The 15,897-nt window shown below is 42.0% G+C and overlaps 1 protein-coding gene across 1 annotated transcript; it reads right to left on the bottom strand.

The window, feature by feature from the left end:
* Window positions 1-306: 306 nt before the first annotated feature.
* LOC134001016 (amino acid transporter heavy chain SLC3A2-like) lies at window positions 307-9,158 on the bottom strand. The gene is made up of 8 exons (XM_062440551.1): window positions 8,713-9,158; window positions 7,701-7,891; window positions 5,895-6,068; window positions 5,572-5,669; window positions 4,103-4,248; window positions 3,165-3,480; window positions 1,494-1,553; window positions 307-654 (listed from the first exon to the last, which is right to left on the bottom strand). Exons 1-8 carry the CDS (start codon window positions 9,156-9,158, stop codon window positions 307-309), a joined length of 1,779 nt encoding a protein of 592 aa, XP_062296535.1.
* Window positions 9,159-15,897: the final 6,739 nt, after the last annotated feature.

Raw genomic sequence — 15,897 nt, 5'->3', positions numbered from 1 at the left:
GCAGCACACATCCGCTGAACTTCTTAAGATACCATGTCCAGTTTACACAATGTCACATACAAAAGACATCAGACTGTATATCACTTTATTTTTATTTTTATATTTATTTTGATTTCACAAATGCACAATATATAGAGAGCGGACTGATCATACCATGGTAAGATTAATATCCACCATCATACAGTTAATGTGAAGGAACTGAGCTGTGAGACAAAAACATTTACTGCTGCATTTCCACAGTTACTGAAATTTCACAATACTTATCATTTTATCTAAACCTAACCAGCTCACAGTTAGATCTAAGCTCTATCCTGTGTAGGGAAACTTGAGGAGCGCGGCCTGTCCGGGGCCGAGCCGCAGGTTTGTCAGCTCCACGCTGCTTTGTGAGGGCAGGACGCTGCTGTTGGTGCTGACGACCACCTCGGCCTGCTGAGGCAGCGCTGCATCCCTCAGCTCCAGCAGCGCCGCCTCTTCTGCCCAGTTAAAGGCGGCCACGTAACGCTCGCTCTGATCCCAGACACGCAGGTACGCCAGAGAGGACGACGAGTTGAAGAGGACGACGAAGTCTCCGAACAGCAGCGAGCGCTCTTTACCTCGCAGCTCGCTCACACTGCGGAAAAACCTGTGACAGGACAGACGCTGCTCCAGCTCCTCCTGCTGGGAGAGCAGATCAATATCAACACTATATACTAATACTAATATTACTACTGCTGGTACTACAGTACAAATACTAACACACTACTCCCTAAACTCCTGCAGGGAGAGCAGATCTATACGGTGCTGATAATCATCAAAACTTTATACTGATACTAATATAAATACTGTATTAGCAGCTGAAATGTTATACTTCTATCAGTAGTACTAATGCTACTGTGGCAACTTCTACTAGTATTATTACTTTTATTCCTCCTATTACTGGTACTGCTATTAATACTCATGCTAGAATTTCTGCTCTTGCTACTTTCAGTATTTCCATTAGTATAACTGGTACTGCTACTGTGATGGAAAACACAGCACATTCACTCAATGCTTCAGACATAAGTAAGGACTATCTTAACACCTTATATGAAAGATTTCTTTCACAGTTATATGCACTGGGTTATATAGTTATGGTGATTCTCTTTAGTCTTCTTCTTTGGCGGAAATCTTAGCTGAAGACCATCAGAGGCAGAGATGTCAAAACATGATAAGAAACATGTTTCCTGTGTGCAGACACTTCTATCAAACTGGGCCAAACAGAGAAGATGTTGCTCTCAGCTGGAGGAATGTCATGTTGTATAATGTATTTAAGTAAGAAACATATACAGACTTTCTCCCTTTGTGAGTCACAACAGCTACTAATAGTAGTACTAATAAGTGACGTCTACAACTAGTGTTTTTTCCAGTGCTGCTGGTAGTAATACTACTAGTACTAGTGTTGTTTCTACTGCTACAACTACTGTTTATATACACCTTATCTGCAGTATGTATTATTATATCTCAGGTGTGTTTACCTGCAGAGTCCCATTCGGCTTCTCACCAGAGTCCCAAAGCATCTTGGGAAACTTGTTGTCCTAAAACAGAGATGATAAAAAAAAAACATGTCAAGGTGCAAACAATTAATAATAATCAATCATCATGTTTAATTAAAAGCAAATCCATAAAGAAATGATTGATTATGGATTAGGGTTGAAAAAATGTTTGAAACATGTGAAACAGGTGTGTTTTATCCATAGACTGTATATATAATGGACGTAACATCCGTGACGTCACCCATTGGTTTGTGGACTGCTGCTCGGAGGCCAATAGTTTCAGATCTGAGCAGCGCCATCTTGAAAGTTCCAGGATTCTACTTATATGGGCATCAGGAGGAGCATGAGGCGCCCTCCTGAACCTGTGAACCAATCAACCTGTCAATCACCACGTAGCCACGCCCTAATGCATACCCTGCTTTATCGTCACATATAAAATCAGGGAGGCCAAAATGTCCCAAATGAACATCATACTGCATTGAAGAAGGCTTTAAACTAGCGATTGAGACCATAAACACATTTTGAAAACGTTTACTGAGGTTAGAAATCAAGTGAGAAGTTGGTGAATTCTCCATTGACTTGTATAGAGACGGAAGTCCTTTTGACACCAAAACGGTCGCCCCCTGGTGGCCTTTTGATAGAATGCAGTTTTAAGTTACTTCCACGTTGGCCTCATTGCAGAGGACCAGAACTCCCCGCCTGATTTTAACAATGTATAATTATTAACTCTGGCGCCATCTAGTGTTCATATGAAGAATCACAATGTGGCAGATAGAACACACTTAGGTTATTTACTTATAATATATTTATATAGATTTTATACTTATATTATTTTTCTACCAGCAAAAACTGATTTTTAAAAATGTTATCAATGAATGAATTAATTAATACGTTTCTTTACTGTAGAAAAACTGTCCAGGACTGTTGATTCTATATCTTGAAATAAAGCAGAATACCTTTATGTCACATCCTGGTGTAGTTCGTGTTTTATTTTGAAAAGTTATTCTCTCCTTGTGTATTTTGTTAGTTTTACTTCCTGTGTTTCCCCTGCCTTGGTTGATTGCCTCATGTGTTTCACCTGTCTTGTTTCACTCACCTGTGTCCTGTTTAGTTATTACGTCATCATGTCTATTTAGGTTTTGGTTTTCTGTTCAGTCTTTAGTCTCTGTGTTTTGTTCTGTGTTGTTTTGCACTGTGTTTAGTCGTCTGGTTTCCTGTGAGTTACTTCCTGTTGTGTGTACTTTGCTGTTGAGTTATTTAGTTGATATCTCCTGAGTTGGCAAATAAAGTGCCCTGTTTTTTATGACTGGGACCCCTCGTCACATGGTGCATTGTTTACTAGTTAAAATATTTAAAACAATTTTTTTTACACTTTTGCTTTAAAATGGCTAAAAAGATTATTTAATTATCAAATAACTGCTCATTAATCGTCTGTGGATCGACTAACCATGCAAACTTCCCTTAATATTATAAATATAATTTATTCATTTTTCTCTACATGCCCTTTTTTTCTTTTTTTAATATGATTTAATTTATTTAGTAGTTTTGGCGAGGTGGGGGGGGTTGTACAGCAGGTGATAGATGAGGAGGTGGAACAATCTACAGCAAAGAATTGAACTGTTGTCTCAGGATTAACAGCGGTCGTGTTCTCACCTCGTCCATCAGGCCGATCTCGTCTCCGTAGTTGAAGACCGGCGTCCCGGGAAGCGTCAGCAGCAGCAGCTGGTGGAGCTTCACCAGGGCCGGGCCCACCAGCGACGCCAGGTGGCCATTGGTCCGGCTCCCCAGGCTAAAGACTAGCTTGGTCTGGTTGTGGGATGAATACAAGTGCTGGACGGACTGAGAGGACTCCATGGCGTCTGTGTTTCCGGGGCGAAGGACTCTGGAGATCAGCAGGTCGACTCCGGTAGAGGAGAGGAGGTCCGACACATCATCAGCTGAAGATCGATCTGTGACTCCGATCAGCACTCTGGAAGAAACATCCACAGTTAAATCCAGATGTGGTTTTATTTCATCTTTAGTTCAGTTAAATTTTTATTCATTTTGAATTCATACAAGTCAAATACACACGTAAATAAATGATAAATAAATAAGTGTTTACTTCTGAAGCAGTGACAAACAAAAGCAAGTTTATACAGAATGAAAAGGTTTAGACTTATCACACAAATCCTCTTTATATGGGAATGTTGGATCTCTTTGAAATTAAACCTGAAGAGTTCGGTTTAGACCTGCTCTATGTGTAAAGAGCCTTGAGATAACTTTGTTGAGATTTGGCGCTATACAAATAACTTTATTTGTATAGCGCCAAATCATTCATGTCAATCAATCAATTTAGATTGATTGATTGACTTGAATGATTCTGTACAGATCTCTTGACCGCCTGAACTGCATCATAGTTTAACTTGTCATAATCATAACGGCCACTAGATGGTGCAAATGTAACCGTAAGACATTTTGCTGGCCTGAATTTGAAATAACTTCTCATTTTTCTACTTTCCGCATTAATCGTTTTAAAGTCCAACCAATCTTTACATTTGAGAGCATGTGAGTTCATGTGAGTTTGGTGTAAATTAAATCTGGGTGTTTCGGACCTTTTGCCGGGAAGTTCGCTCGTCTCGTTCTGGACGATGGCTCGGATATCGGCCCACAGAGACGGCACCACGCTGGCGACACGCTCGACCCCCGACAGCTGCACTCCGTCCACACCGCCTTCATTCAGCCAGAACACCAGAGCAGACTAACAGGAGAGAGAAACACAGCAGCGCCCCCTTCTGTCTCAGATCAACTCCTTACTCACCATTACTTATTAACAGTTTGACCGTTTCCAGAGTTGGTCAGCAGTGAAGAAAGTACTCAGATCTTTTAATGCAGTTAGTACACATAAGGCGCTTTTCCACTATACAGTTCTAGCTCTACTCGACTCTACTCGTTTATTGTGCGTGTCAATCAGGGATAGTACCTGGTACCTGGTACTTTTTTAGTATCTGCTCTGCCGAGCCGTCCCACACAAGAATCAAACCCGGCATTTTTAAATACCAGCAACAACGTTACAGCCATTCGGCTCAATTTTCTTGCTTTGTGTGACAGAAAGGTACATAAAGCAGCAAAACTACACTATAGTAATGGAAAAGGTCGTTCCTAGAACCAAACCGAGTCGAGCCGAGTAGTGCTAGAACCAGTGGTGTGCAGTCAGGGGCAGCAAGGCTAGCACTGCTAGCCCTGTCAAAAATATTTTTTTTCCCTGTTTTTTCAATAATTAAAAGGTCATTCTGAAATGTATCTGGAGTCAATTACTTGTTCAGTATGCAACTTTATCCAGAAAACGAACGGTTATATTTTGTGGAGCTCAAATCTCCTATGTCCTATAAACGCATCCCAGCTCCTTTCCTCTGCTGGGGCCAGCAGTAGTTGCATTGCTGGCCTCTGATCGAGCTGGAAGCTGCTATTGGCTGCGTAACGTTGAGTGACCGTATCATCAGCCAATCAGATGTTGATGTGTTATTGACAGAACGCCCTAAGTCAAGCAGAATTTCTAGTGCTGGTCTGGGCGTCGTCATTCAAATGAGCTCTGCTGATTGGCCCATGGGCAGGTGCGTGATGACGCACTGTCTGTTATTCTGGAAAGGTGATGGCGGTTGATTTAACAGCAAGATCGGTAGATAAAGATATGATTGCGGACCTGCTTCGGGTGGGCGCCCGTTTGCAGAAAAAAAGGAAATTATTAGATTTCATCTACAAGTAATCGGTGAGTGCTAGTTTTTTTTTTTTTTTTTACTTTCTCTGGAGGGGGGGGGGGGGGGGGTTGGATTTTGGTGCTGGCCCTGACTGAAACACCACTGCACGCTACTGGCTAGAACTGTAGAGTGGAAAGCGCCAATAATGTGGTTCAATGATGGTGTTTTTTGTATGGGAGTCTATTGCAGCCAGCAGCTAGCGGTCGTCAGTGGTCTTGCACTTTATGGGACTCCTGGATTGGCTTAAATTTCAATTTGGGATTTCTTGCAGCTTGATTTGTCTTCAGCTGGCTGTTCAACATGTTGTCTATGAGTATGATCGTCACCTTGAGTCTCTCAGCCACGTTGGTCACACTGATGTTGGAGAACCAGGGGCCAGATGATCCCTGGTAGTTTGGAGTCAGATCCAGAACCACATAAATACCTGCAGGAAGACATGAAAAAAACAGACTGACATGAAGTTTTAAACTTTTAAATTCTCTCTATTTAGGACTTTGTGTGCAAGAATAATGAGTAATAATTTAATCAATCAACCAATAAATCCTTTAAAAACTTCTGATACTGATACCAGCCTTTACTGGTTAAAGCTGCCATGTTCAATCAGTAATTATTAAACCTGATTGGTATAGTATATTTTAATGTTCCTCACCCTTCTTGTGAGCAGCCAGGACGAGGCTTTTAAACTGCTCCAGGTTTCCGGCTTCAGAGGAAACCTCCTCGAACCTCAGATTCATCGGTTCGTCTGCCGGAGCGACGTGGATCGGTCCGACTACCAAAGCTTTCACCTTCAGCTTCGACAAACTGTCCATCTTCTGCTCCACGCCTGAGAGAGAAGAAGACGTATGAGCGGTGATTGAGATTAAAGACTGGAAGGTAAACTACCAAATGAAATAGTTTACTGTCAATCAATGGAAAATGACAGAATATTTTGATAATTGATTTATTGTTTTGAGACTTTTTTAAAAGAAGAAATGCCAAAATTCTCTGATTCTAGCTTCTTAAATGTGATTATTTAATGGATTCTTTAGTCTTTTATGACAAGTACCTCTAACTGTACTACAGTAAAGTACAAGTACCTCTAACTGTACTACAGTAAAGTACAAGTACCTCAAACTGTACTTCAGTAAAGTACAAGTACCTCAAACTGTACTGCAGTAAAGTACAAGTACCTCAAACTGTACTACAGTAAAGTACTAGTACCTCAAACTGTACTGCAGTAAAGTACAAGTACCTCAAACTGTACTACAGTAAAGTACTAGTACCTCAAACTGTACTGCAGTAAAGTACAAATACCTCAAACTGTACTACAGTAAAGTACAAGTACCTCAAACTGTACTTCAGTAAAGTACTAGTACCTCTAACTTTACTACAGTAAAGTACAAGTACCTCAAACTGTACTTCAGTAAAGTACAAGTACCTCAAACTGTACTGCAGTAAAGTACAAGTACCTCAAACTGTACTACAGTAAAGTACTAGTACCTCAAACTGTACTGCAGTAAAGTACAAATACCTCAAACTGTACTACAGTAAAGTACAAGTACCTCAAACTGTACTTCAGTAAAGTACTAGTACCTCAAACTGTACTGCAGTAAAGTACAAGTACTTCAAACTGTACTACAGTAAAGTACAAGTACCTCAAACTGTACTGCAGTAAAGTACTAGTACCTCAAACTGTACTGCAGTAAAGTACAAGTACCTCAAACTGTACTGCAGTAAAGTACAAGTACCTCTAACTGTACTGCAGTAAAGTACAAGTACCTCAAACTGTACTACAGTAAAGTACAACTACCTCAAACTGTACTACAGTAAAGTACAAGTACCTCAAACTGTACTACAGTAAAGTACAAGTACCTCAAACTGTACTGCAGTAAAGTACAAGTACTTCAAACTGTACTACAGTAAAGTACAAGTACCTCTAACTGTACTACAGTAAAGTACAAGTACCTCTAACTGTACTACAGTAAAGTACAAGTACCTCAAACTGTACTACAGTAAAGTACAAGTACCTCAAACTGTACTGCAGTAAAGTACAAGTACTTCAAACTGTACTACAGTGTGGTACAAGTACCTCAAACTGTACTGCAGTAAAGTATTAGTACCTCTAACTGTACTACAGTAAAGTACAAATACCTCAAACTGTACTGCAGTAAAGTACAAGTACCTCTAACTGTACTGCAGTAAAGTACAAGTACCTCAAACTGTACTACAGTAAAGTACAAGTACCTCTAACTGTACTACAGTAAAGTACAAGTACCTCAAACTGTACTGCAGTAAAGTATAAGTACCTCAAACTGTACTGCAGTAAAGTATTAGTACCTCAAACTGTACTGCAGTAAAGTATTAGTACCTCAGACTGTACTACAGTAAAGTACAAGTACCTCAGACTGTACTGAACCACAGTACTGGGGTAAAGTACTTGTTGCCGTTGGTAACAGTGTGTTATCTACTGTCTCACCCTTCAGGTTGTGAGTGTCGGTGAACGCCTGGATGTTTCCTATCTGGTACAGCGGTCCTTCGTTCCACCAGCTGATGGAGGGAAGGTCTCTGCAGCGAGGAGCCTGCAGGATGATGAGCACGGCTCCTCCCAACATCCCCAACCAGCCGAGCCAGAACACCACCAACAGCGCCCAGCGGGTCCGAACCCAGCTGAGGAGACACATGGTATGTTACTGAGGTGGAGCCAGTTTCACTACTTAATACAGTTCAGTGGTTCCCAACATAGGGGAGAAGGAAGGAAAGGAGGGAGAAGGAAGGAAAGGAGGGAGGGAGGAAGAAGGAAGGAAAGGAGGGATAAGGAAGGAAAGGAAGGAAGAAGGAAGGAAAGGAGGGAGGGAAGAAGAAGGAAGGAAGGGAGGGAGGGAGGGAGGGAGGAAGGAAGGAAGGAAGGAACGAAGGAAGGAAGGAAGGAAGGAAGGAAAGAAGGAAGGAAGGAAGGAAAGGAGGGAGAAGGAAGGAAAGGAAGGAAGGGAGGAAGAAGGAAGGAAAGGAGGGAGGGAGGAAGAAGGAAGGAAAGGAGGAAGGAAAGGAAGGAAGGGAGGAAGAAGGAAGGAAAGGAGGGAGGGAGGAAGAAGGAAGGAAGGGAGGGAGGAAGGAACGAAGGAAGGAAGGAAGGATGGAAGGAAGGAAGGAAGGAAGGAAGGAAGGAAGGAGGGAAGGAAGGAAGGAATGGAAAGGAAAAGAGGGAGGGAGGAAGGAAGGAAAGAAAGAAGGAAGGAAGGAAGGAATGAAGAAAGGAAGGAAGGAAGGAAGGAGGGAAGGAAAGAAGGAAGGAAAGAGAGAGGAAGGAAAGAAAGAGAGAAGGAGGGAGGAAGGACAGACGGAAGGAAGGAAGAGAGGAGCTGTATTCAAACCAGCTGATCGGGTTTCTGCACTGAAACAACAATGAATGAATGAATGTGTTTTTATTATGAGACTATAATAAAGATATGATGTGTGTATTGAGTGTGTGTGTTCGCGCGCCTCCTCACCCCGGAGTCCCGGCCACGCGCAGCAGCTCCGCCTTGCTCAACCCGGTGAACTTCACGTCCTCCTTCCCCTCCTTCCCCTCCGCCTCCTCCTCCTCCTCCTCCTCATCCTCCTCCTCGTCCGGGATCTTCAGCTTCACGGAGCCGTTCTTCTCCGCCTCTCCGCCCGCAGAGGAGCCGTCGGCCGCGCGCTCCTCTCCTCCGGTCATCGGCTGCTTCTCCTGCTCCTCCTGGTCCAGGTCCGCCTCACTCACATCGGCCTCCGTCGCATCAGCATCCTTCGGCTCAGCATCTTTCGGCTCAGCATCTTTCGGCTCAGCATCTTTCTGCTCAGCATCCTTCAGCTCAGCATCCTTCGTCTCAGCCTCTTTGGTCTCAGCATCTTTCTGCTCAGCCTCTTTGGTCTGTGCAGCATCCTTCAGCTCCACGCTCGTCTCCTGCGGGTTCATACCGGCGCCGATCCGTTAATCTACCGCAAATTAATGAAGGAAAAGAAACGAGTCTTTGTGTGAATCACTGCTGCTCTGCTCGGATGTGGTCGTGATGAGTCTGGTCTGTCTGTCTGTCTGTCTGTCTGAGAGCGAGACTGCGGCTCAGGCTGCGTTCAATACTGTGGGAAATATGACCATCACACCCAACACCAAGGGGATCAGACCTTTAGAGAGGCTCAGCTCCTAATGAAAAGTTGACATACAATATCCTGCACGTGTTCAATCCCCCTGCTAAATGACTCATTTCACTGGATGATGTAAATTAAAACAAGAAAAATGAATACATATAGTTTACACAATAATAATGGTTCAGAATAAACAATGACAGATTTCTACAGAGAGGAGGTTTGAGATAGTTAATGAACCCTGAGAGAAAGATTATATATTAATAACAGAACCATCCAGAGTACATTAGACCTGTTAAAATAAAACCATTTGAACCTGAAGCATAAGAGTTTGTCTCATCTCTAACAGACAGGCTCGCTAAATAATTCAAGTCGTATAAATAGTAATTTATTTATTATTAGAGGAGCTGAGATCACCGCCACTGCCTACACCTACTCTATTTATGTAGCTTATAAATCTGTGTGTGTGTGTGTGTGTGTGTGTGTGTGTGTGTGTGTGTGTGTGTGTGTGTGTGTGTGTGTGTGTGTGTGTGTGTGTGACAGCCTCATATTTTTGAGCCTGCCTGTATTGTATGTGGATATATCACAGGTGTCGACATCTATTCGTTCACGTTGAAGCAACTTTTTTTCAACAATAAACAAAAACGGAAATGTAAAAATAATAAACACACAACATCTTGTCATTCTTGCAGTTTCAAGTATGAAAGATATCAGATTTTTTCCCCAGCGTTTGTCGAGCAAGTGATGTTTTAGGGGTTTGAATCACATGTCAAATACACATTTTCTATGTTGGATTTAATGCACAATGTATATAAGTGTATAAGTTTGATGATTCAAACTTATTATTATTGTTTTTAGTATTATTATTGTTATTATTGTCTTTATTGTGCAGTTAATTTTCCATAAAGTGGTTGCTAGTCTTATTTTGTAACAAACAGTGCTTGAATGTGTTGACAACTCACATTTCCGAGTTTATACGATGCACTTGAATGCAGCATGAAACCGGATTGGGCCAGCTCTTATTATGGTGGATGCTTCAGGAGCAAAAGCACAAAATAAATAAAATAAAATAAAATAAAATAAATAAACGTAACTGAATAAAGTCAGCACAGCAGACTGAAGTGACAGTTTATTATCGTGTGTATGTGTGTGTGTGTGTGTGTGTGTGTGTGTGCATGTGTGTGTGTGTGAGTGTGTGTGTGTGTGTGTGACTGTTGTGTGACTGGCAGAGACCCGCTGACTCAGCAGCTCTGCAGACTGCTGACCACCAACAGCAGCTTCCTGAAACAGGAAGTCTCTGTAAGCTTTATAACAATCTCCCATTGCAGTTCGGCAGGTCAAAGGTCACAGAGAAGAGACACAACATAAACCAAACTGTGACATCCGACACACACACACACACACACACACACACACACACACACACACACACACACACACACACACACACACACACACACACACACACAGTGGATATTTAATCTTCTACTCTTTGTTCTTTTCTCAGTCAAATATCTTAAAGTTCTTCCTCAAAAAAGGCTCAATAAATATTTATAATGTCATTCGTTGTATTGGGGGCAGGCGGGGAGTTCTGGTCCTCTGAAATGAGGCCAACCAGGAAGTAACTTAAAACTGCATTCTATCAAAAGGCCACCAGGGGGCGACCGTTTTGGTGTCAAAAGGACTTCCGTCTCTATACAAGTCAATGGAGAATGGGTCCTGCATTGCCTCGGTGCTCGACCTGTTGGTCCAATCAGACTCAGACGTCAAATGTAAATTCTCTAGCATCACTGTTATTAGTTAGTATAGATATTTACTATATAAAGTGCATGTGTCTTATTTAGATCTCACACCAACTCTAACCCATTTAGTCGTGCATGAAGCTAAACTTTCAGACAAAGATCAAAGAGACAGCAGGTTGGATGCTGAAGCTGAGCTTTATTCACATAATAATTCAAACATGTGACTTCTGGAAGTCTCCATTTTATAACACTTCACATTCAAACTGTCAAACCAACATGACACCGAGTCATTTTCTAAAAGCAGAGAGCAAAATGTAAATGATCTTTTCATTTGAACATTGAATCAACACAGACAGATGTTTGTTAAAGGGACAAAAATAACTGCATTGTTGTTTTTTTAAAAGATTTTTTATGGCGTAGACACTTTTATAAGCATAGAGAGACAGGAAGTCACGGGTGAGGGGGGGGGGGGGGGGGGGGTGACATGCAGCAAAGGTCCTCCAGGTCCACTGCATATGTGGCTCTAACCACTCAAACACCTGCACGCCAATAACTGCACTTTAAGCATAAAGAATAATTTTCTCTCAGTCAGATTGAGTTCAAGTTATAAATCAACTGAATCACATCAGAGTCCAGAACTGCTGCTTCCACCGACTCTTCATCTGCTGCTGCTGCTGCTTTAGCCTCTTCATCTGCTGCTGCTGCTGCTGCTGCTTTAGCCTCTTTATCTGCTGCTGCTTTCACTCAAACTGTATCTGCTTCTCTTTCTACTACTGATGCTAATGTTTCTGCTGCTTTAGCCTCTGTTTCTGCTGCTTCTGCTGCTGCTTCTTTTTCTGCTTCTGTCTCTGCTTTCACTCCTGTATCGGCCTCTCTTTCTGCTTCTGCTGCTGCTTCTGTATCTGCCTTCACTGCTGCTGCTTCTACTTCTGCTGCTGCTGCTTCTGTTTCTGTCTCTGCTTCTGTTTCTGCCTTCACTGCTGCTTCTACTTCTGCTGCTGCTGCTGCTTCTGTTTCTGCCTACACTGCTGCTTATGCTGCTGCTGCTGCTGCTGCTGCTGCTTCTGTATCTGTATCTGTCTCTGCTTCTGCTGCTGCCTACACTGCTGCTTCTGCTGCTGCTGCTGCTTCTACTTCTGCTGCTGCTGCTTCCTCCCTGTTGCAACGTAGATTCATTATCTATACAAACTTTTGAAACTCTACCCTGTGAAGAGCAGCTGTGGCATTCAAGTGAATCTGTTGGTTCGTAACAGCGGAAGATGTTTCTGAGACCGAGTCCAGAATTCCCAAGCTGTTTTAGTGATTCTTTAACTTGCTCTCGGGTACGAGACCCACCAGATTTGGGCTTATTAAAAACTGTTTTAAACACAAAGGCATGATCACTCCACTTATTAAGAACATCTGGCTTCAAGTATTTAAGGATATTGTACTTGTTGTCAGATGTACACTTATCACATGGGGAGAGGTAAGAGAAGATGAGCAGGACGTTCCCTTGTCTGTTACGGCTGAATGGTGGTTTTAGTATTTCTTTTAGAACCAGATGTTCTGCATGCTTAGGTCCTACAGGTTTAGCTACAATCACATTAGTGCCTTCATACACATCACCGTCTGATAGAACACCATCAACGTTCCCCTCATATCGGTCATTATGAAGGACTTGAAGAAGGTCCTCTGGTTCTGTGTTCAGTGGGATGTTTGCAGCCAGACAGAACTGTCCTTGTATCCTGTACCTGTAAACGGAAAGAGACACAGCTCAGTTTATTTCATACAGAGTTTAAGTAAACACTAAGTTAATCATGTGACAGTGATCCTGCCTTCACTCACTGCCTATGTGTTAATCGCTGTGACGGCTCCTCTGTTTTGCTGCTCTAACACGACTGTGCTCTGTCTGCGGAGGAGCTTCCTCAATGACTGGACCCGGTCTGCTCTGGATATAAAAGCCAGAAGCTGCCGGTTCAGAGCTCTCTCTTCTCCCTGACAAGCTCCTGCATTGTTTCTTTGGTTGTTTTACTTTGTTCCACCATAAAATATCTCATCCATTCCCTACATGACTGACTTTACACACTAATCTTACTCATCATTCATTTTTTGTTAACTTAATTTACTTTTTGCATTGATTACCCGTGTGACTCCCCTTTCTGTTGCCACAGCCTAGAGCTGAGCTGTGACAATCACGTTCATATCAGACGTCTCTGCAGCACTGCCAGCGTTCAGTGCAGATGGAAGCAGAGATGTGTTGTGTGTTGTGTGGTGGAATTATACCAACATCTTCCACAAGTCCAACCAAGTTCAATTAGTGTTCAAAAGTGTTTAGTGGTGTTGTCTGATCATTGTGGTTCTCCTTATTTACATTTTCTACTGATATAATAAGAAGCAGTTCAGGTTAGCTGTGTAATGTACAAACACTTACTCTCCCAGGATGACTCTCACAGTTCCAGTCAGCCGGTTCACATCGACAGCATCCAAACTGCTTCCAGCTGACAGCAGGAACAGCAGCAGCCTCCAGGTCCAGACAGACATCTGCAGGACAGCAGCATCACAACATGAAGTATAACAACAGTAACAGTGGAAGGTGCTGTTAGCAGACAGGCTGCACACTTCATCACATCCAGCTGATTATCTGCTCTGAGTCTGACCAGCAGTGGAGCTAAAAATCTAACGTTTGTCCTGATGGTGAAGCTACAGGAAAGGTCCTGGATGGTTTCAGACAGCCTGCAGTTGTTGGTTAGTCTGAAGTTAAACTACATTTTGGTCGTTTGTGTTGACGGTCCAACAATCAGCTCCAACAAGCTGACCAACTATTATCTAAACAGTTTCCAACAACCTGATTATCACCACAAACTGCCACAGAAAAGAAAAGAAAAAACCAGATCATCAACAAACAGACTGATGCTGCTGGTGTATTTACCTGTGCAGGTAGATGATGGTTTCTCTGTGAGCTTTCAGTGGTTGGAGCTCGAGTCGTTGTTCCCTTTGAGCATCAGGCAGCTTTTATAAAGACGAGAGGAGGCGGAGTCCTCATCTTTACCATGGACCTCAGAAATGAGGAAGAAAGAAAAAAGATGTTACCACTGCAGTGATGTCATCACACTTTTCCTCATACACTGCTGAATAGTTTGATATAATATAATATTTAGCATTAGCTAAATGCAGTAATATGATCTCTGTGTGCAGCTGCATTCTGGACCAGCTGGAGAGTCTTTAGAGATTCGTTAGGACAGCCTGATAATAATGAATTACAATAAGCAAACATAGAAGTAACACGTGCATGGACTAGTTATTCTGCATCATTTTGAGAATGTGTCTGATGTTTGTAATATTACACAGATGAAAAAAGGCAGTCTTTGAAATTTGCTTTATGTTGGAATAAAAGGACAAATCCTGATCAAGTTTTTACACAACTAAACTTTCAACCTTTTAAAAGTTCTCTTGATGTGTTGAACAGAGATAAGACAAACACTTCTGCTGTGTGGATGACGAGCACTTCACACATCAGACCTCAAGTTTTTTATGTAACATATTCTGATGGTTTCTTCATCATCCAACTAAATAGCAACAAATAATAAATAAACATTATATAATAACAATAAAACATGCTGTTCCTAAAACAGTAAGTACTTGGTATCACCCTTCCATCTCACATTATATGTCCTCCATGGTTCTGGTGATGTAGTTCTGTTATCTGACCAATGAAAGACTTCCTGGTATGTTGAAGTAGTTCGTAGTTCAGGCCCGTCTGTCTCCCTTCATCTCATACTCTCTCTTCGTGTCTCATTCTGGGTCCATAAACAAACCCAAACCTTCACAGTTTACCTCAGACGATCCTTGCTGCCCACATATCTGCATCCTTTCTCTCACACACATTCTTTTCTCTTTCTTTCTTATTTTTGGCTGCAAACAAACTTCTTGCGTGTGTTTGGAGCAGATCGACTCATCAGTGATTCCTCCTGGTGGAGAGATCTTATAATGTGTGACCCCTCGTCACTGTAGTAGAAGTATGCAGTTACACATTAGTTTTTTCTGTAATTCTCTTTTTTATTGTTTTTTAGTACAAACAATGATATCACATAGGATAAGAAATGTACCAAACAAGTGAAATAGCACAAAGACAAAAAAAAAGAAAAAAAGACATATTTGAAACAGACCCTACCAATAAAAGTAAGTTAAAAAACAAATAAATAAATGAATAAATAAATAAATAATAAGTCACAGGCTAAACAGACGATCCCTCCCTCCTTTCCTTCGTTCTTCCTTCCTTCCTTCCTTCCTTCCTCTTTTTCTTTCGCCCTCCTTTCCTTCGTTCTTCCTTCTTTCCTTCCTTCCTTCCTTCCTCCTTTCCTTTCTCTCTCCCTCCTTCCTTCTTTCCTCCATCCTTCCTTCCTTCCTTCCTTCCTTCCTTCCTTCCTTCCTTCCTACCTTCCTTCCTTCCTTCCCTCCTGTTATGTGTGGGGAGAATGAGTACTGGGGATGTATGGAGGGTGTGTGTGCGCTTTGGGGAGGTGGAGAGACAATGAATTTTGGGGTAGACATGCTATTTCCTTGGTTTGTTTTGTTTTCATTGAATGTGAAAAATCAGCATACAACGTCATTACACCTCCAAATGCATATCACATGTTCCTTATAAAACCTTGCTATTCACATCACATCTCATTCACAAGCTGCATAAACACACATGGTCAGACATCATCACTAAGAAAACACCATCCAGGCTCCCAGGAAGGAAATAAAGCACCAAAAGAACAAGAGAAAGAGCCTTAACTGTATTACATCAATGTCAATCAGTTAATTCATTAATTCATTAATAATTAATTCAATATTATGTTCAAGTAA

Source organism: Scomber scombrus, chromosome 19, assembly GCF_963691925.1.
Source record: "Scomber scombrus chromosome 19, fScoSco1.1, whole genome shotgun sequence".
NCBI lineage: Eukaryota > Metazoa > Chordata > Actinopteri > Scombriformes > Scombridae > Scomber > Scomber scombrus.
This window is presented reverse-complemented; position numbering and strand designations above follow the sequence as displayed.